General features: G+C 35.3%; 3 protein-coding genes across 4 annotated transcripts; all 3 read left to right on the plus strand.

The window, feature by feature from the left end:
• Positions 1–388: 388 nt before the first annotated feature.
• Positions 389–6,283, plus strand: LOC103488930 (probable LRR receptor-like serine/threonine-protein kinase At1g67720). The gene is made up of 15 exons (XM_008447882.3): positions 389–1,183; positions 1,318–1,855; positions 2,091–2,602; positions 2,735–2,864; positions 3,091–3,162; positions 3,246–3,314; positions 3,406–3,477; positions 3,609–3,677; positions 4,038–4,204; positions 4,285–4,526; positions 4,774–4,900; positions 4,972–5,037; positions 5,190–5,376; positions 5,464–5,596; positions 5,670–6,283. Exons 1-15 carry the CDS (start codon positions 1,114–1,116, stop codon positions 5,985–5,987), a joined length of 2,772 nt encoding a protein of 923 aa, XP_008446104.1. The 5' UTR covers positions 389–1,113; the 3' UTR covers positions 5,988–6,283.
• A 2,550-nt stretch (positions 6,284–8,833) lies between these two features.
• Positions 8,834–10,895, plus strand: LOC103488929 (E3 ubiquitin-protein ligase AIRP2). The gene is made up of 6 exons (XM_051091238.1): positions 8,834–9,045; positions 9,318–9,422; positions 9,648–9,810; positions 9,925–9,997; positions 10,111–10,345; positions 10,437–10,895. Exons 1-6 carry the CDS (start codon positions 8,924–8,926, stop codon positions 10,645–10,647), a joined length of 909 nt encoding a protein of 302 aa, XP_050947195.1. The 5' UTR covers positions 8,834–8,923; the 3' UTR covers positions 10,648–10,895.
• A 1,666-nt stretch (positions 10,896–12,561) lies between these two features.
• Positions 12,562–20,306, plus strand: LOC103488928 (trans-Golgi network-localized SYP41-interacting protein 1). Of its 2 annotated transcripts, none has more exons than XM_008447878.3 (8): positions 12,562–13,240; positions 13,375–13,635; positions 13,780–16,923; positions 17,378–18,242; positions 18,331–18,980; positions 19,241–19,397; positions 19,473–19,554; positions 19,826–20,306. In XM_008447878.3, exons 1-8 carry the CDS (start codon positions 13,061–13,063, stop codon positions 19,926–19,928), a joined length of 5,442 nt encoding a protein of 1,813 aa, XP_008446100.1. In that variant the 5' UTR covers positions 12,562–13,060; the 3' UTR covers positions 19,929–20,306. The 2 variants fall into 2 exon arrangements, with proteins under 2 accessions (XP_008446100.1, XP_050947196.1); XM_051091239.1 differs by having other exon boundaries at positions 13,092–13,240; positions 13,394–13,635.
• Positions 20,307–20,442: the final 136 nt, after the last annotated feature.

Genomic DNA, 20,442 nt, shown 5'->3' on the forward strand with positions numbered 1-20,442 from the left:
AACGAATCCGTGTGTGCATTTTTTTCAAAGCTTTAAAAAGCTGCAGACAAGCTGTCCCTCCCAAGTGGAGAAAAGAAAAGCACTTATTTTGTAATTTTAACCAAAAGCAAAAGTTGATTTAAAGCCACAAGAATATATATACATACATATATATATATATATATATATATATATATATTGTATTCAACCTCTTTCCTCACACTTTATTTTATTTTATCTTTTTGCATGGCTCTCTCTATCAATCTATTATGCCCCATCTATCTTCATAAAATCTTGTGAATTTAGAAGTGTAGTGTAGTGCACCATCATTTTCAATTTGTCACTTCTCTTTATCTTTTTCTTTCTAAAAGTTTATGCTTTTTCCATATTCCTCACTGTTGCATGAGGATTTGAATGAATGCCCTCTTTTTCTTTCTGTATTTCCATATGAAAAACAAATGATTTTATCTTTGTTTCTTTTCCCATAAACATTTAGCCTCACCTTGTTGTATTGCACTCATTTCCAAAAACTAAAGTAAAAAATAAAAGGAATGAAATGGAGATAAAAGCTTCACAGCCAGTTTGTCCTACTAACTTTACTTTTTAAGTTTCTTACTCCATCTTTTCTTTGATTTTTACTTATTTTTCTACTTTTTATGTTTATCGAGTGATTTTATTTCGCAACTCTGTATTTCAAATGTAACTTATTGGATTTGGTAGTTGAAACTATACCTGAATTTTTGTAATATATGAGGCAATTCTTGAGGTGTTAAAGGTGAAATGACTTGATCCTAAAATCGGAAGAGGATGAGTTCCAAGGAGTAGAGTGGGTTGATGACGTTCAATGAAAAAGTAAGTTTGATAGATTTCTAGGATTGGACCAACAAAAGTCTAAAAAACTTGCCCGTGAAAGGTTTTGGGTTGGAAAAAGACGATTCCATAACCCAAAATCTACGCCAAGGAGAGGATATGATTGAGCATAATGGACATAGAAAGCGCAAACCCATCTAAAGTTGGAGGACACCATGTGACTTTGAAAGTGAAACTCAGCTCACTGTTGTCGTTATAACGATCACTGTTATGCATAATCATCGATAAAAATCAGTGGGTTTCTTCACTCTCTTTGTTCTTCAAATGGGGTTTCCTCTTTTTTGGGGTTTGATTCTTCTTCTCGTCGTTTCTTCTGTCCATTGTCAGGTTAAAGGTATGTTCTTTCTTTCTTTCTTCTCTCTCTGTTGTTCCTCATTTTGTTTTTCCCCGTTTGATGCTTTGAAATGCATAAGCATTTTGTTTAAAATGAACTCCACAACACTGATTTCTCCAAAAAAAAAAAAACAGAGTTCATCAGTATAGATTGTGGAGGGACAAAGAATTACACCGACCCAGTTACAGGGCTGGCATGGATTTCCGACGCCGGAATTATGAACGCCGGTGGGTCATCACCAGTGGAAAACCCAAATGGAAACTTGATGCAGTACCAAACACGGCGAGACTTTCCAATCGACGACAAGAAGTACTGTTACACTTTGAAAACAGAGGAAAGAAGAAGGTATTTGGTTCGGGCAACTTTTCAATATGGGAGTTTGAAAGATGAAGAAACTTACCCTAAATTTCAGCTCTATTTGGATGCAACTAAGTGGTCTACTGTTACTATTTTTGATGCTTCGAGAGTTTATGTGAAGGAGATGATCATCAGGGCACCTTCAAATTCATTTGATGTTTGCATATGCTGTGCAACTACTGGTTCTCCGTTCATATCCACTCTTGAGCTTCGCCCTTTTAATCTTTCAATGTATGCAACAGATTTTGAAGATAATTTCTTCTTGGAAGTAGCTGCTAGAGTGAATTTTGGTGCTTTAACCAAGGATGCGATAAGGTAAGTTAGTTTGAAGGGTTCCGCCCCGAAACCTAAGTTGTTGTTCGGATTTGTCATATTTACATTATTTACGGTTTGAGGCATCTCCGATATGTAATCTGGCTTAGTAGTAAACTATTCCCCTCTGTTCAAGTGAACGTAGCTAACACACAACCGCGTAAATCAATGGCTTCAGGTGTTCGTTTGAATGGTGAGGAAACTACTTATTTGGTGTACTTGAATCTGTTTTTCTTAGGTACCCAGATGATCCATATGACAGAATTTGGGATTCAGACCTTGAGAAGAGGCAGAATTATCTTGTGGGGGTGGCTCCAGGGACAGAAAGAATTAGCACATTGAATAATATTAATGTAATGACCAGAGAATATCCACCTGTTAAAGTGATGCAAACTGCAGTTCTTGGCACAAAAGGAGTGCTCAGCTACAGGTTGAATTTGGATGATTTTCCTGCCAATGCTAGGGCTTATGCATATTTTGCTGAGATCGAAGATTTGGGTTGGAACGAGACTCGGAAGTTCAAATTGGAGGAACCTAACATTCCGGATTCGAGTAATGCAGTGGTGAATATTGCAGAGAATGCCAATGGGACGTATACTCTTTATGAACCAAGTTATATGAATGTGACTCTGAGTTTTGTGCTTTCGTTCTCGTTTGTCAAGACTCGAGATTCGACTCGTGGACCACTTTTGAATGCATTGGAAATTAGCAGATATGTTGAAATTGCTCCCAAGACTGATGGGCGAGATGGTAGATTCTTCATCGTTACATCTTATTATGAAGATTCGTGATATCATCAGACTTTTTATCTGTGACAAATTATAAATTTTCCCATCAGACTTTTATCGTTGATTGACTTGTGTTTTCTGTCTCAAATTGTAGAGGCTGTTGCGAATATCTTCCGTAACGTGTCAGCAGAGAATGTCTGGTCAAATATAGGCGATCCTTGTGTTCCAACAAGCTGGGAATGGGTGACTTGTTCTGCCACGCAACCACCAAGAATAACTAAAATGTAACTTTCTTCATCACGTCAATGGCTCTATTTTTATCCTTTTCAGAGGTTCAAACCATTCATTTTTCATATGTAGCTAGTTGAGAATCTCCTGCTTGAGAAAGGAAATGCAAGATTCAAGCCTTTTGTACCAATTAATTGAAAATTTTAAGAAGTTGAATATGCATTCAAGGAAATTAAGCATTTTACCTATGCATGCATATCTATCCTTTCACCTCTTATGCAGAGAGCTTTCCAGAAAGAATCTCAAGGGAGAAATTCCACCAGAGATCAATACTATGGATGGGTTGATGGAACTGTAAGTCCAACTTGCTTCAAGCAAAGCACCGATTTCTGACCTATCCTCATTGCAACTCATTGTCATGTCCTCTTTTTCTTCAGGTGGTTGGATGGAAATTCTCTTGCAGGGCCACTTCCTGACATGAGTAATCTAATAAACTTGAAGATTTTGTAAGCACTCTTGGTTATCTACAACTTTCCATTCTTGAAACAGGACATTATGTTTCATCGTGATTTAACATTGTGATCTTTGAACGTGCAGACATCTCGAGAATAACAAATTAACAGGGACATTGCCTTCTTACCTGGGTAGTTTACCCAACTTACAGGAACTGTATGTTCAAATCTCTAACTCTGAGCATTGTATGGCAAATAGGTTGAATAGAAAGTTTGGGTTATTGTTTCTCTCATAACATTTATGGAAAGCTTGCTTGTTATATTGACTGTGTGAATTGTGCGTGGCAGATATATTCAAAACAATACATTTTCGGGTGAAATACCCTCAGAATTATTGGCAAAGAAACTCATCTTTAAGTAAGTACTCCAACTGATATCCCACCATAAGTCTTAAACTGCCTTTGAGAATGTGATTTTCTTTTTCTAGAGACAAAGCATAGAAAAATAAGTTACAAATGCCTTCAAGAGTTGGGACTCATCTAGAGGGAGTCATGCCGGATGAGTGCGTTTTTTGTTAGTGGAAATGAGTCTGTTGGTCCCTATTTCTTGCACGAAGTCTATGTAGATTGTGCACCATAAGACCTGATAAAACAACTCACGTGTTTGAAGTTGCCATTTCTGCTCGAAGAGGAGCAGTCTTAATAAGAACGACAGGGATGGGACAAGAAGAGGGGTCCTGATGTGTTTGTATTACTTCTTTGTGATCTTACCTTGCAGGTACGATGGTAACGTGGAGCTGTACAAAAGTGAACGAGACAAGGTGCATTCTAAGCTTATATTAGGAGTTTCATTGGGAGTGCTTGTGCTTCTGGTTATTCTACTTTTAGGAAGTTTGCTATTACTCCGCAAGCTTCGAAGAAAAACGGCACCTTACCAGAAAAAAGGTTTCCACTCGAGAAACCTGCTTAATATTTCTATTATAGCACCACCTTTTCTAAATTATGTCATGTCTTGTGGGCTTTAGGTGGTTCTCTGAATATCAGCACGAAACGCTCTTCGGCATACTCAATCGGCAAGGGGGACGAAGGCATGGCCTACTATTTATCCCTCTCCGAGCTGGAAGAGGCGACAAATAACTTCTCTAAGAAAATTGGTAAAGGCAGCTTTGGATCAGTCTTTTATGGGAAAATGAATGATGGCAAAGAAGTTGCCGTCAAGATCATGGCCGAGTCATCTACACATGGGAATCAACAATTTATGACTGAGGTAGGTCGTCGGCCTATTATTGGATGGATCTCGTTGTGTTTACATAACTTTATATTCTTAGAAATGAATCAAACGTTCTCTTGATTACGCACAGATTAGTCCATTTAAGATCCCTGTGGTTCTTATGTTGCCAAGAGAGAACTATATACTCTTAACTCAACAACTTTAAAAAAGGAAACGAGGGAGAGTGAATACAGTTGACATGTGAAATTGTACTCAATTTTACCGAACGTGTAAATATCAACAGGTTGCCCTCTTATCAAGAATTCATCACCGGAATTTGGTCCCTTTGATCGGATACTGCGAAGAAGAACATCAACGGATACTGGTATATGAATACATGCATAATGGGACGTTGCGAGATCACTTATATGGTTTGTTCTTCCATCCAGTCTTAAGAAAAGTTCACTTTTCCAGTCTTTCTCCATTAATCATTCATGTGCAGGTTCTACGACTCAAAAGCACTTGGACTGGCTGGCTCGCCTGCACATTGCAGAAGATGCAGCTAAAGGTTCATCCTAGTGAAAAACTATGTTATTTTTTCTCTGAATTTTAGCTCTCCATTTTCAAGCCTTGCCTTCTTCTTCTTCTTCTTCTTCTTCTTTTTCTTTTTTAGTTTTTTTTTACTTTTTTTTCTTCTGAAATGAATTGATCATTTTTCAGGGCTTGAGTATTTGCACACAGGATGCAGCCCGAGTATCATTCATCGAGATGTAAAAACTAGCAACATACTCCTCGACATCAATATGAGGGCAAAAGTTTCTGACTTTGGCCTCTCGAGGCAAGCTGAGGAAGATTTGACCCACGTTTCAAGCGTTGCTCGAGGAACCGTAGGCTACTTGGATCCTGAGTATGCCGAATTTTATTGTTTTTCCACAACACATTTCACCCCCTTCCCCTGCTCATAAGCATAACTATAGACATATGAAAATAACAGGTATTATGCTTGTCAACAACTCACCGAAAAGAGCGACGTATATAGTTTTGGGGTCGTGCTGCTCGAACTGATTTCTGGGAAGAAACCTGTCTCACCAGAAGACTACGGCAATGAATTGAACATTGTTCACTGGGTATGTAAGATCTTCACTTTCAACACATTATCACAATTCTCAATTCTTTAGACAATCGATTTGTTTTTTACAGGCGAGGTCCCTGGTCCATAAAGGGGACGTGACGAGCATCGTAGATCCATTTTTAGAAGGAAAAGTCAAAATAGAATCGGTGTGGAGAATCGCCGAAGTTGCCATACAGTGTGTGCAACAGCATGGAGTTTCCAGACCAAGGATGCAAGAAGTCATCTTAGCCATACAAGATGCAATCAAGATTGAACATGGTGGTACCGAAGGGAACCAAAAGCTATCTTCAGACAGTTTAAAAGCACAATCATCTCGAAAAACTTTGCTGACGACCTTTCTTGAAATCGAGAGCCCCGATGGTTCCCTCCTTCCATCTGCAAGATAAAACCCTCAACAACTTCGACATGACTTTCAGGTAATGTACGATAAAAATGATACCGATACCTGACTGAAATATTGTTTGATAGGAACACAAAGAGTAGGAACACTGACAACACATTTTCACCTTTCATCATTCTCTTATTTCTTGAATAATTATACTTTTTAGTATGATTTTTTGAACAGATGAGACATAACTTTTGGTTATAGTGAATATGGAAGAATATACTTTGAAATTGTTCATAGGGGAAGTGATTAATATCTTATCAATGCCTATTATAATATTACAACTTGATTTTAGAATGTAGTGAATTTGTTTGATTTATTTGTTCTCCAAAGATTCTCTAAGATTGCCATTGCTTTACATTTACGTTTTGAATCAATCACTATTAATTAATAGATGTTAATGATCATAAAAGTGATCATCACAATTATTTCTTTTAATATAATAGAGGTAAAAAGAGATTTGAACTAAATATTTTATACAAGTTGAGCTACTCTACTTTACTCTCATTTTAAATCACAATTTTCTTTAAAAAATATCCTAATATATTTGTTTATGGTGATTCATTGTAAATAAATTGTGGTATTTTACTATATTTTGTAAATAGTTTGGTTCATTTTGTTAAATTTGGGAATAACTCATTTTTCGATTTCTATATCAAAAATTTTTGTTTTTGTATTTGAATTTTTTTTTTTTAAGAGGTTATTCTAGCCATAAATATATGTTGTTAATAGTTATAGAAGTGATAATTACAAAGCTTCAATGGCATGGAAATTGAATTGTTTTCTTCAAATAGTTAATGTTTTAATTTACAAATCATTTTGAAACCGTTAAAATTACTTTGAGATTAATTCTTTTTTTCTTCCCATCATAGATTTCTTGTAATTAATATTAGTTTGGAATTTTGTATTTTAAGGTGGTTTTGAAAAGATAAAAGTAATTAATTCTAAACATTTTAAAATCACGTTTGAGCGTGTCGGTAAAAATCTACCTATGCTAATCAAAATGGAAAGTAATCGAGTAATATTAAGTCAAATACTTATTTAGTCTCTATATATTTTAATTTTCTTATTTTTTTTAAACGGTTTCATACAACAACTTAAAGGTGAGTGAATTTGAATTCGGGACCTCTTGTCCTTGTACTCGGATACAAACATGTGAATGTATTTGTAAAAGAATGAAAAATTAGTCACTATTACATATAAATCTTCAATTCAACCATTCAAAACTGATTTTTTTTAATTTAAATTGGTTAAACTACAACAATGTTAGAAAAATTATTGTAAACGACAAAGCTATTAAAAATATTTATAAAATGTAGCAAAATTTCATATCGATAGACATTAATAAACTTCTATTAGTTTCTACCAATCTGAAACAAAAATCTAAATATTGAGACGAATAAATACTCTTTTTAACCTACATATCATTACTGGTTTATGTTTAATTAAAATGGAAAGTAGAATTAGGTAAAGATATGGGATTGATATGAAAGCAGAAAGAAAGCAGTGCTTTTGGCCATGTGCCAAAGAGTCATAAAGAGTACAAACAAAAATGTTAGTAAAAAGAGAAATAAAGTGACCAATTGTTAAATGTTAATATCATAAGTTTGACCACATAGACATAGGAAAACGAGAAAGATTACTAAATCTAATTAATAAATTAGGTTGCATAAAACAAATAATAATAATAATAAAAAGCTTAAAAACATCGATAAAGATTCCTAATGTCTATTAGTTCAAACCGTGGAATTTTACATGTGAACCATTAGAAAAATCGAGTAAGAAGTTCGATTCTTCTAAATTCAAATTTAGAATTAAAAGTCAGAACCTATAGATTTTTTTTTTTTTTGTTAGATGAACATATATTTTGAACAATTAAGATACGTTTGAATTAGCAAGCAAACTAGTTGTTATCAAAATTTAATTCGATGTAATAATACATTTATATTTATATTAAAATTTTCTTTATTATTATTAGTATTATATTGGTGAAAGTTCTAATTCTCTTATAAAATTTAGTATTAAAAATTATTAAATTTTTAGATGATTATGATTGGTTAGATAGTTAATATAATGTAATTATTAATGACTTAAAAAAACTTATATTATATTTAAAATGACAATATCTATTTGTTAATGTTAGTTTATTTAAAAGAAATTGGATAAAAAGGTATTATTGCATCAAATTAAACTTATCGAATTTCACCGCTAATTCAAACATACTCTAATTATTCGAGACGCACGAAAGACTATAAATTTGACTTTTAACTCTAAGCGTTGAATTCAAAACAAAAAAAAAGAAAGAATTTTTTTCAACATAATTATTTTTAAAACCGTACCTTTAGAAATGCAAGTGTATTTGAGAACCTGTGTAATTATTATGAAAGCTAATTTTTCAAATAAAACTTCTTTTTCTTCCAAATCTTATTCCTTATGATCAAAGCATGGAAAAAAGTTAACAATTTTATAAATCAATTAATGATTAGTAGGTGAAAATGAATTTATATCATCTATAGATATGATAAAAATTAAAAACAAATTTGTGCCAAACCCATCCTTTTGATTTGGTAAATTAACCAACATAGGCCATGAACTTATTATAGCATTAGGACAGCATAATTCATCAATTAGCCCAACTAATTATAGATTAATTAAGTGGGTATTAGTTCATTTTCAAATAAAAATAAAAAAAAAATTTGAAAATAACTAAAATAATAATTCTGCTTTTCAATAATGGAGGGCAGAAATATATATATATAAAATGAGTTAAGAAAAAAATAATTCTTATTTGTTTATTTATTTATTAAAAAAAGGATAAAGGCTTCACAAGCAATAAAGGAATATGTTTTGGATGGATAAGAATGAAAAAAATCAAAGCTTTATCAAAAAGGAAAAAAAATAAAATACAATTTGAAGCCATCCTCCAACAAACCCATAATGAACTCTACCATTCATCATCTTCATCTTCATCTTCATCTTCTTCATCATCATCATATTTCAGCTGAAACTTGTTCTTTCTTATATGAAAGTCTTTTCCTGACCCCAAAGGCTGAGCAAAGGTTTAATTTCACTGCCACCCGCCATTGACTAAAGGACAAAGCTTCTAAAAGCTAGAGAGAAATAATAATAAAAAAAAGAGGCTTCTTTTTTGGTTTCGAAAGTGGGTTTGGGGCTTACCTTCTCCGTTTTGCAGTCTCTTCTTTTGTTGGGGATTTTGGGTTATAGGTTTTTAAGCTAGGGTTTGTTCTTTCGCCATACCCCATTAAGAAAACCACCTCTACGCTTTGGTTTTTCTTGCTTTTTCTCTATTGTTTTCATCGGTTTCTTGCAGAGGAGGGAAGGGATTCTTTCAGAGTATGTATTATCAGCTCGAGAAATTCTCTCATCAGGATTCTCTGGAAGTCTTGGAAGCGGATATTCAGTATGCTAATTCTTTGTGAGTTTTCTCTTTTAATTGTATGTTGAGTACTTTTCTTAATTTTCCCCTTTCAGTCCGATGATCGACATCTTGGTTTTGTTTCTGTCTGGAAGTGATTGTAAGGGTAGGAGTTTGGTTTTTCCCAAAATGGAAAGAAATAAATTGTTGTTTGTTGGGGTTTTGATGATGTTATTCTTAGATATCTGATTGTTTTTTGTTTGATTTTCTTTTTTGGTCTTTTAGGGCTGCTGCAATCCCCATGGCAAAAGGGGGTGTCTACCTTCAAATGAAGTTGGTTTATAATCACTTGGCTCCCATTGTTCTGTTTTTGCTACAATGGATGGATTGTTCTTGCACTTGCTTGCTTCCAAGATATTTGAACCTCTTCCACATACTTGTGTACAAGGTCTGTTGGTTTTTTTGTAGTTGTAGACGATTGACGATTATATGAAGTTTCTTTCAACTGCAACAGTATCGGTATGGTTGAGGTATCTTATTGTTGATCTTTGTATCAATTCAGGTATATCCGGAGGGGAAACAAAAACAAAATATATCAAGGCATGGAAGGAAGGCAACTATTAGGGATTTCTATGGTACTGACTTGTTAAGTTTGTTGGCTAACGATTTGTACCTTTTTTTTTTTTTTTTTTTTTTTGTAGTTTTGTGTATTCTGATATTGTGTGTTTCCTCATGTTTTGGATTCCAGCTATAATATTGCCTTCGCTTCAGCGAATCCATGGTAGCTTGGATAAGTTGGACGATTGCAAGGAAGGGCATCACTGGATTGAGATGTCTAGCAAGAAGAGAGGTGATAAAGATGGTAGACTCAAGAACATCGATATGAAGCGAGAAGACGAGTGTGGTATTTGCTTGGAGCCCTGTACAAAGATGGTTTTGCCGAATTGCTGTCATTCAATGTGCATCAAATGCTATCGTAATTGGTAAAAACAAGTCTTATTAAGCATCGTCATTGTCTATGAAGCACTTTGTAGTGACCTCTGTGCTCAATTGCTAATTCTTCCTACATTACAGGAACACAAGGTCAGAATCATGTCCATTTTGTCGTGGCAGCTTGAAGAGGGTCAACTCAGAGGACTTATGGGTGCTCACGTGCAGCGATGATGTGGTTGATACTGAAACCGTCTCCAAGGAGGACATGTTGCAGTTTCATCGCTACATAAACAGCCTTCCAAAAGACTATCCAGATGCCCTCTTCATAGTATATTCCGAATATCTAATTTAGTTCAGGCTTCAGAGTAAACTGTATAGAGGGAAAATCCCGACGCAAATTGTAAAGGTCAGAACATATCCTCTCTGCTTCATATAGAATCATTGATCACATGACATGCTTAGCTAGAACCAATAATGAATCAATGTAAGATGCCAATCATCTCCGCATCTCGGCTCGTGTATCTTATAAACTTGAAAGTGCCTTTTTCTAATGCACTGATTGTCAATAAAGATGAATTTGGTCTCTGGTGGTTTATATCATATGTTTTGTTGGCATGTGATCTTAAAAAATCTCAACATGCACTGTGTAATTTGTGGGGTCTTCTCTAAACCTTCAACACTCTGACCTTATTGTGCATTATCGATAATATATTTTGAGTCGCCCTGTTTTTTCATGTGGGGTTGTGATTATATCATCAACAAGATAACTTGTGATCAATAGTCAAGGTTAGCCAAAGTACAATAATTTCAAAGAAAGTAATCTGCTGTCTGAAGGAATTGAAAATGATTGAAAATCCAATTTGAAAGCAATGCTCATGGCAGAAAACAGATTAAGATTGAGAAAATTGGAGACTTTTCTTTGCTAAAGTGAGTTTGGCCCAATGATAATGGTATGATCTCTGTCCTTAGGAGTAGACTACTTATTGAAAGCAAATTGTGGACTACATATTGAAGTCTTTTCTTTTAGTACATGAGTTCTTCATGATGTTAAACTACACGTTGAAAAATGAATGGTTCACTATTTTCATGCTTTCAAAGCTGCCTGTATATCATACATCCTCACATGAGCTTATCGTCTTTGAATTTCAACCTAGACCCATCATTATAAGTATAAGTAGAGTAGGGTTAGATGGGGTTATTCAACTAACGAACATAGAAAAAGACATTGAAACGAGACTTCAAGAGCTTGATTCAATGCACTTTCTTTCTTTCTTATATTGAAAGCTTTTCAAGAGATTACCTAAAAAGTCATACATTTTCTTGATGCTATTAGTCACTAATTTCTCCTCCCTAAAAAGTCATTAATTTTGTAGAGTCTTTCAATGCTATTAGTCACTAACTTTCCTTGGGGGATACGAGTGACTATGTTTTCTTGATAATGTACATTAAGTCTGCTGACAAATTCTATTTAGCATCGTTCTCATGGACCTGTTTGATTTGATGGCTACGCCATTCTCATTCGACAAAATCTCAAAGCAACGCTGCCGAAAGTATTTGTGTCGTCATGGTTTTTTTTAATAAGTGAAGTAGAAAATTGAAGTTTGATTTTGAGATGTCTAGAAGCCATGTTCGTATTGAATTACATTTTGTGTGTACAAGCAATATCTGCGTACATGATCATTTTTTTTTGTTATATGTAAGTTATTTATATATTAACTAGTTTAGATATTATTTAGTTTTCTAAACAAAAATGCAATCTAAAACTTTGAGGTAAGATTGATGGAGTTGAAAATAGAGATACAAACAAATATACGGCAGATTTTAGATACACGTTAGAAAGTATAGCTTATTTTCTCGAAAGAATGTATATCGAGACGTGCTACCTAACAAAAGTTATCATGCCATGTAATGTTCGATGAGGCTAAAGAATAATCCGTAAAAAAATCACTAAAACACAAATTTTATTACTCGAGGAAGAATATATATTTTATGAATTATTATATTTTTGATCATTTTTCTTATAAAGATAAAAAGAAATATTTTTTTTAATAATAAGTATGAAAATTTTGTTAAAAGAAAACAGAATATCGTAAATTTCGAAAACTATAAAAACAAAATTTAATATTTTGTTGGTCTCCTAAAAAATTCCGCCAACATTTTTAATTTAAATTAGTAATTGAATAATCACAACCCATAGAGCATAATAATTTTATTTTATTTATTGTGATATTTAAGGAATAGAAAATGAACGGTCAGGATTTGAAGATAAGATCTACTTCTTCAACCGGATGGCTTTCAAACTAAATTACGGTAGTGAATAGCATCATCCCCTTTGAGGCTTGAGCCCATTCGATTGAGACGAACAATGGCGCTAAATCATCAGACCAATTGTTTCGCCAAGTGAATCGCGTCAAACTCTCCAGCTTCATGTGGAAAACTTCTTCGACCTGTTGATCTATTATTCATACAACACGATTACTCATCCATTCTACGGATTCGCGATACTCTGTTTCCTGATTTCCATTTCCATTACGCGCCATTTGGATCTATTTATTTATTTATTTATTATTATTATTATTATTTTGAATTTGTAATTCAACGAATTGTGGGTGTTGGATTGTATATTTTTTTTTAAGGGTTTAATGGTTATTTGATTCAAATTAGGTTTCATTATCGAGCTTCTTGATTTGTTAGTATTGATTTTGTTGTGTTTGAGATCTAGTTCTCGTTGTGAGGTTAGGGTGGTTGGGTTATGAGATATCGACATGTCTGAGAATCATGATCCAGAACAGGCGCTGCAGAGTTTAGGAAATGGAGCTGAAAATGGAGATGAAGGGGTGGAAGGTGCGGTCAATGTTAATGTTGGGGAGTCATCTTCTCAGAATGACTCCGTTTTGCAGTCTTCTGAAGTGTCCACTGGATTTTCTCCTTCTGAATCCAACCGGGTTAGTGTTGTTATAGTATTTATTCGCATGCAGAAGTTGTAGAATGTTCTTAATATGAATTTTCCTTGTTAATTAGAGAAGAAAATTGTAGTTAAATTCTTTGAAGATAAGATTATTTTTAACATGGGTTTTAGGAACAAACATTGTCGCCAGTGGGTACTCTTACGGAAGGTGCAGAGAACTCTGGACAAGATGGTCCTGATGGTACTCTTGTAGTCGAAGATGCTGGAAAAGAAGATATGTTTGTGGACTGCCCGGACGAGTTAGTTGGCAATGTTGATGGCAGAGAAGTAGTAGCAGCTGCTGAAATTCAAGGTAGTTTGATGGAGGAAACGCCTTCTGATATGCAACAGGAATTTCAGTATGAGGTGGAAAAGGTTTCTCAGATGCACGAGGTAGAAAACACGAGGGCCACTCTGAATAAGACTATTTTTGAGAAAGAAAATGTCATACACGACTTTGAGGTTCATAACCACCCTCCCAGTTATGGTTGTATGCTTTCGGGATTAAATTGCATTTTTTGGGTGTTTGATTTGCAGGAAGAAAGAGAGGCTTCTGTGCAAGAACTTCTTATCATTTGTCGCCAACTCAAGGCTGCTACTAATCAACCGTTGATGCTTGATATTAGCGGCAGTCATGGAATCAAGCACGTGGAAGAAAACAATCTGGGTACTAATACCACATTGAAAGACCTGGTCAGTGAATGCTCACAATTGGTTAATAGAACTTTAGATGAACGGTTGCAGTATGAAGCTACTGTAGGAGAACTCCGTAATAAACTTTTAATGAAGGATCACGAGATTGAATATCTTAATGCAAAGGTTATTGAAATTTCAGTGTCTGATCAAGTTGTTCGCTCTTATGCAAATTCAATTGAAGATTCTATGAAAGTTTCATCAGAAAAGGAGAGGGATATGGAAGCCACATTAGATAGGGTTTTAACTTCTCTCAACTCAGTACTGAATCAGCAACATCTTCTTGATGATTCTATATCAGAAAAAAGACTTAATGTCGAAAGAAGCACTTCTCTGTTAATTGATAATTATAACAGAATCCTTCTAGATATCAATCAACTCCAAAAATCTTTATCTGGGACAGAGTCAGACATCAACGTTACAGAAGTTGGAACAGTTTTGGCCTCTGCTCATGATGAGTTAATTCGGCTCAAAGCTAAAGAGGTAAGCGATGTTGGAAAAATATATCACCTGGAGGATGAAAATAGAAGATTGGCAGAGGAGCTAGACAATTGCAGGTTGGCAGCTGAGACTGTTAATAGAGAACTTGAAAAGGCAAAGAGTGAGCTGGAGCAGGAAAGGATGAGGTGTGCTAATACCAAAGAAAAGTTAACAATGGCTGTGACAAAAGGGAAGGCATTAGTACAGAAACGCAATTCATTAGAGCAGTCTCTAGCTGAAAAGGTTAGCGAACTTGAAAAAGTTTCTGCCGAACTACAAGAGAAGTCAATTGCTTTGGAGGCTGCAGAAGTAATTAAGGTTGACTTGGCTAAAAATGAAACTTTAGTCGCATCACTTCAGGAAAATCTGTTGCAAAGGAACATGATCCTTGAAAGTTTTGAGGATATTATATCTCAACTTGACGTTCCTCGGGAACTTGAATCAATGGACAGTATGGAAAGACTCAAGTGGCTTGTGGACGAGAAAAAAGTTCTGGAGGCTATTTTGTTGGAGTTTTATAAATTAAAAGATGCTGTAAACTTATCTGATTGGCCAGATTTGATTGCACCTTATGACCTGAAATCTTCTGTTAGTTGGCTTAAGGAAGCATTTTTTCAAGCTAAAGATGAAATAACAATCTTGCAAGATGAACTTGCTAAAACAAAAGAAGCAGCACAGGCAGAGATTGACCGCATAAGTGCATTGGTTTTAATCAAATTACAGGAAAAGGACTATATCCAGGAGCAGTTGGATGACTTGTCAAACAAATATGAAGAAGCCAGTATAAAAGAGCATCAGAATTCGTTGGAGAAGGCTCAAATCATAAAAATGTTACAAGAAGAATCTGGAGTGACAACAGATAATGCAGGGATTAGTGAAACTTCGTTGGATTTGAACTTGCTTGTTTACAGATGCATTCAAAGGATAAAAGAGCAGGCTTGTGCTTCTGCTGAAATTTCTAGTGAATATGTGGAATCTTTTGAGAAGGTTCATGCTCTTTTGTATATCAGTCATCAAGATTTGATGCTCTATGATATAATACTGGGAGAGGAGTCTTCTAATTTGAGTAATTGCCAGACTAGGTTAAAATTAATATCTGAAGAACATAGAGAAGTGAAAGAGGAAAATGACTCTTTGCAGAAGGATCTTCAGAGATCAGAGGAGAAATATGCTATGCTAAGGGAAAAGTTGTCCTTGGCAGTTAAGAAAGGCAAAGGACTGGTCCAGGACAGGGAAAGTATGAAAAGTCTCTTGGATGATAAGAACTTAGAAATAGAGAAGTTGAAACTACAATTAAATAGTCTAGAGTCAACAGTTGCTGATTGCAGAAGTCAAATCAATTTGTTGTCTATTGATGCACAACGCATTCCGGAGTTGGAGTCTGAACTTGGTATCTTAAAGGACAAATGCAGTCAATATGAACAGTTCTTGTTGGAGAGCAATAATATGTTACAGAAAGTAATTGAATCAATCGATGGAATTGTTCTTCCCATTAATATTGTTTTTGAAGAGCCTGTAGCTAAGGTGAAGTGGATTTCAGAATACGTTAGGGAATCTCATGATGCTAAGACACGTACTGAACAAGAATTGGAGAATGTTAAGGAGGAATCAAGTGCTATGGAAAGTAAATTAGGAGATACTTTAACTGCTATGAAATCATTGGAAGATGCATTATCATCTGCAGAGAACAACATTTTCCAACTTTCCAAGGAGAAAAGGGAATTAGAATCTAGTAAGACATTAATTGAACAGGAATTACAGAAAGCATTGGACGAAGCCTATTCCCAGTCCAGCATGATCTCTGCGGAGGCTTCTTTATCTATGAGTCGTCTTCAAGAGTCGCTATCACTGGCAGAAAATAAAATATCTGTGCTTGTCAAAGAGAAAGAAGAAGCTGAAGTCTGTAAGGTCACTGCAGAGGCGGAGTCTCACAAAGTCAAGGAGCAAGTAGCTGTTCAGACAGATAGACTGGCAGAGGCCCAAGGAACTATAAACAGATTAGAAAAGACATTGACTGAGCTTGAAACCAATGTTGCTTTGCTGACGGAACAGAATGCTGAAGCACAAAGTGCTATAGAGAAGCTAGAGCATGAGCGAAAGGTATTGCAAGAGGAAGTAAGCTCTCAAGCGAGCAAAGTTGTTGAAGCAGTGGAAACAAGAAAATCCTTGGAAGATTCATTACTTAAGGCAGAAAATAAAATTTCTATAATTGAAGGAGAGAGGAAAATTTCTGAAAATGAGATATTTGCTCTAAATTCCAAGTTAAATGCATGCATGGAAGAGTTGGCCGGGACAAATGGTAGCTTAGAGAGCAGATCTGTAGAGTTTGCGGGCTACCTCAATGATCTTCATAAGTTTATTGCAGACAAGACATTGTTAACTGTGATGACTGGATGCTTTGAGAAGAAGCTTGAGAGTCTAAGAGAGATGGATATCATTCTGAAGGACACCAGGAATTGTCTTGTTAACAGCGGTATAATAGATTCTCATAATCACCATGCTGTCATGGTAATTTTCTATGCTTTTCTGGATATCAAGATTGGTAAAATAGTATCTTCTATCACTTTCAATAAGTGCATACGAAGGTTTTTCTGTGTGGTCTCTGTCTTTAACGTTTGTATATTTTGGTAGTTCATTTATTTGGTTTTGGTTCGGCCTGAAATCTCTTTGTGGCCTGTTTTTCTATAGTATTCTTATTCTTCTTAATAAATGCAGTTTTCTCATCGTAAAAAAATCTTATTATTATTATTTTCTTTGGATTTTGCATTTTCTTTGTGGATGCACCCATTTGATGCTATTTTGAATCTATTAACAGTGGCACACAAATTCTAGTATTTTCCTCTTTCCCTGGGGTACACTAACCTGATTGCTATTGCAGTTTTAGAAATTTGTGAAGTATCTAATTAGTTATTGTCGAATATGGTTTCTTTTTCTGATTACATTTTTTTAAAATTTAATCCAGGATCTGAATGGCATGGAAAGCCTCTCTCATGGAAAGCTCCTTGATTTTGATGTTGAAAGTGAAACTCATAAGGCGGTTGTTGAAGATGATGTTGGTAATATTTCATCATCTTTCAGAAAGATTCTGGAAGAAATCTGGTTAAAGAACAAAAAAATTACCGATTATTTTGAAGGTTTCTCCTCTCCAATGGACGGGTTTATTGCTTATCTGTTAAAAAATGTGCAAGCAACAAGGGAGGAAATAGTTTGTGTGTGTGGACGTGTGGAGTCCTTGAAAGAGATGGTGAAGAATCTCGAAATGCATAAACAGGAACAAGAAAGTACCAGAGTGATGTTAGAAAATGATGTTTCACTTCTAAGGTCGGTGTGTGTTGACACAGCTAAAGAACTTCAGTTTGAAATGACCAACCATCTACTTCTACTCAACTCTGTTCCCGATTTTGACAACTTGAAGGATGCCAAACTCATGGAAAGTAGTGAGACTAGTGGAGCTTCAGCTGTAGACTCTCGAATGAAATCATCTAGTAACGAATCAGCTGCTGCTGCAGAACAATTATTAACTGCTACTAGAAAAGTTCGATCTATGTTTGAGCAGTTTGAGAGCACTAGCAAGGTTGCAGCTAGTAGAATTCAAGATATGCAGCATAGATTGGAAATAACTGAGGCAACAACTGAAAAAGTGAGAGCGGAAAAGGACTTGAACCAAAATATGGTGGGTAAGTTGGAAACTGATTTTCAACTATTACAGAGTACCTTTGGTGAACTTAGGCGTCAACTGGAGGCTAGCCAAGCAACCGAAGAAAAGTTAAAAGAAAGGGAAGCTGAAGTTTCATCATTGTATAATAGTATGCTGGTGAAAGGACAAGGTAAACCATTCTTCTTCCTGCAAGTATTTGTAGATATTTTCCACTATCTTTTAAAAATCTTCTGCTGATTTATTTATATTTTTCTCAGATGCAGAAGACTGCGTTTTGTCAACAATGCAAATGAAAGCCCTCTTCGAGAAAGTTAGAAGGATTGAGATCCCTTTGCCAGATTCAGAACACCTAGATCTGGAAGAATATGATTCACCTGATGTAAAGAAGCTCTTTTACCTAGCTGATTATGTTTCTGAGTTACAGAATCAGCTCAACTTATTATCTCATGACAAGCAAAAGCTGCAATCTACAGTGACTACACAAATACTTGAATTTGAACAGCTGAAAGAGGAGTTTGACCGAGCATCAAGGAATCAACTTGATTCAGAGAAGATGAAGAAAGATCTCTCGGAGGTTTCTTTATCTTTGGTACAAATGATTAGTTCATTGGATACTAACTACAGTGGAGAGTCGAAGTCAGATGGCTTGAAGGGACTAGTAAGAACATTAGGAAAGCAGATTGTGGATATGCTCTCAGAATCTGAAAATTCAAAAGTCAAATTTGAGGAACTGAGTAAAAAGTTAATAGGAAGCCAAAAAATCGTAGATGAACTAACTGCCAAGAATAAGCTACTTGAGGAGTCACTTCAAGGGCGGACATCCCCACCAGAGATCATCAAAGAAAGGAGCATTTTTGAAGCACCTTCCTTTCCATCTGGATCAGAGATATCAGAGATTGAAGATGCGGTACGTATCCACACACTAGGAAGATTGAATTTACTTGTGAGAAACAACAAAAGAGGGAAAAAAATAATAAAAGAAACTTGAGGTTTTTAATATATGGAATGTAAGTTGCTTGCGTTAGACAAAATAGTTAGCTACTGTATTACCCACGAGTCAAGAGTAGGATACTGTTTTTGTGACTTTTTAGATGTACACTCCATATAAATGGTTCTCTGGGCATGAAATTCCATGCATTACGTCTTCCACTGTTTGATATTTTGCAGGGACCACCTGGGAAAAGTGCAATACCACCTGTTCCACCAGCCTCAGCTGCCCATGCACGAACTTTGCGAAAAGGTTCAACTGATCATCTTGCGATTGATGTGGATATAGAATCTGATCGTTTACTAGAAAAGGGCAGGGAAAGTGATGAAGACAAAGGTGTGTTATAAGTTTTGCCTATTTGTTTCATCAGTTCCAAAGCTTGGAGTACTTACTCCAACTTTTTTCTTTCAGGTCACGTGTTCAAATCACTCAATACATCAGGTCTCATCCCAAGACAAGGAAAACTTATTGCAGATCGAATTGATGGAATTTGGTAAGTGCCAAAATTTCTCGAGGTAGTACTATATTTTTTACAAAAACATACGCTTCACCTGAGCTCCTACTGAATTATCATGGTATGGTTAGTTAGTAGAGTATGGTCTCAACATGATCAAACACAAATGATTTCCTCCCCACCATATAGAAAAATTGTTAATACTTAACTACCATTTTCATTAAACGGTCAAATGACAAAGTACACTCAAATTTCTACCCTTTGGATTATACATGATACACGAGCATTCCTGATGGTAATCCCATTGCAGGGTTTCTGGTGGGCGAATTTTAATGAGTCGTCCAGGTGCAAGGCTCAGCCTCATAACCTACTGTCTCTTGTTACACATATGGTTACTGGGAACCATTTTGTGACCAAATAGAAGACCATCCACCACCTAAGGGAATTTCCTTCAGGTGTTGGTAATTTGTATCATGTACATTGCAACCATACTTCTCTTTTCTTTTTTTCTTGGTTCATTTATTGACTTCATTAGATTATACCTGTTGTCACGCCTATATTTGATTCTCGGGGCTCAACTTTTAGGAGTTCAGAGAGCTCACTTCTTTTTTGTATTTGCTAGATGATAGATCAAGTTATAGATGAATAATAGAATATAGGCCTTGATACTTTTCCTTTACATTTCGGTTTCTTCGATTGACCATTTTCTTTAGTTTAAATGGTCAATTATGTAACTTTCTACGCTACCAAGACATGAAGAAAAAGTACAATGGCCAAACTAATTCCTACTAGCTGGCTCTGGCTGTTTGAAAGTCGATGTATAATGTTTTCTAGAAAAAGACTCACCGTGTTGTTTGAGGAGATTGTTTTGCGAAATATTTTCCCTTTTTAAGAACAAAAATATGTGTGAATTACATTTTTTATATA

Source organism: Cucumis melo, chromosome 10 (assembly GCF_025177605.1).
Source record: "Cucumis melo cultivar AY chromosome 10, USDA_Cmelo_AY_1.0, whole genome shotgun sequence".
NCBI lineage: Eukaryota > Viridiplantae > Streptophyta > Magnoliopsida > Cucurbitales > Cucurbitaceae > Cucumis > Cucumis melo.

Excerpts from the sequence above, each read along its gene's own strand:
- LOC103488930 (XM_008447882.3), top strand. The coding sequence starts at position 1,114 with ATGGGGTTTCCTCTTTTTTGGGGTTTGATTCTTCTTCTCGTCGTTTCT. Across the intron at positions 3,315-3,405 it reads CTAATAAACTTGAAGATTTT|ACATCTCGAGAATAACAAAT; the intron begins GTAAGCACTCTT and ends TTGAACGTGCAG. Across the intron at positions 3,678-4,037 it reads GCAAAGAAACTCATCTTTAA|GTACGATGGTAACGTGGAGC; the intron begins GTAAGTACTCCA and ends CTTACCTTGCAG.
- LOC103488929 (XM_051091238.1), top strand. The coding sequence starts at position 8,924 with ATGAACTCTACCATTCATCATCTTCATCTTCATCTTCATCTTCTTCAT. Across the intron at positions 9,423-9,647 it reads ATTCAGTATGCTAATTCTTT|GGCTGCTGCAATCCCCATGG; the intron begins GTGAGTTTTCTC and ends TTGGTCTTTTAG. Across the intron at positions 10,346-10,436 it reads ATCAAATGCTATCGTAATTG|GAACACAAGGTCAGAATCAT; the intron begins GTAAAAACAAGT and ends CCTACATTACAG.
- LOC103488928 (XM_008447878.3), top strand. The coding sequence starts at position 13,061 with ATGTCTGAGAATCATGATCCAGAACAGGCGCTGCAGAGTTTAGGAAAT. Across the intron at positions 19,398-19,472 it reads GGAAAGTGATGAAGACAAAG|GTCACGTGTTCAAATCACTC; the intron begins GTGTGTTATAAG and ends TTTTTCTTTCAG. Across the intron at positions 19,555-19,825 it reads GATCGAATTGATGGAATTTG|GGTTTCTGGTGGGCGAATTT; the intron begins GTAAGTGCCAAA and ends ATCCCATTGCAG.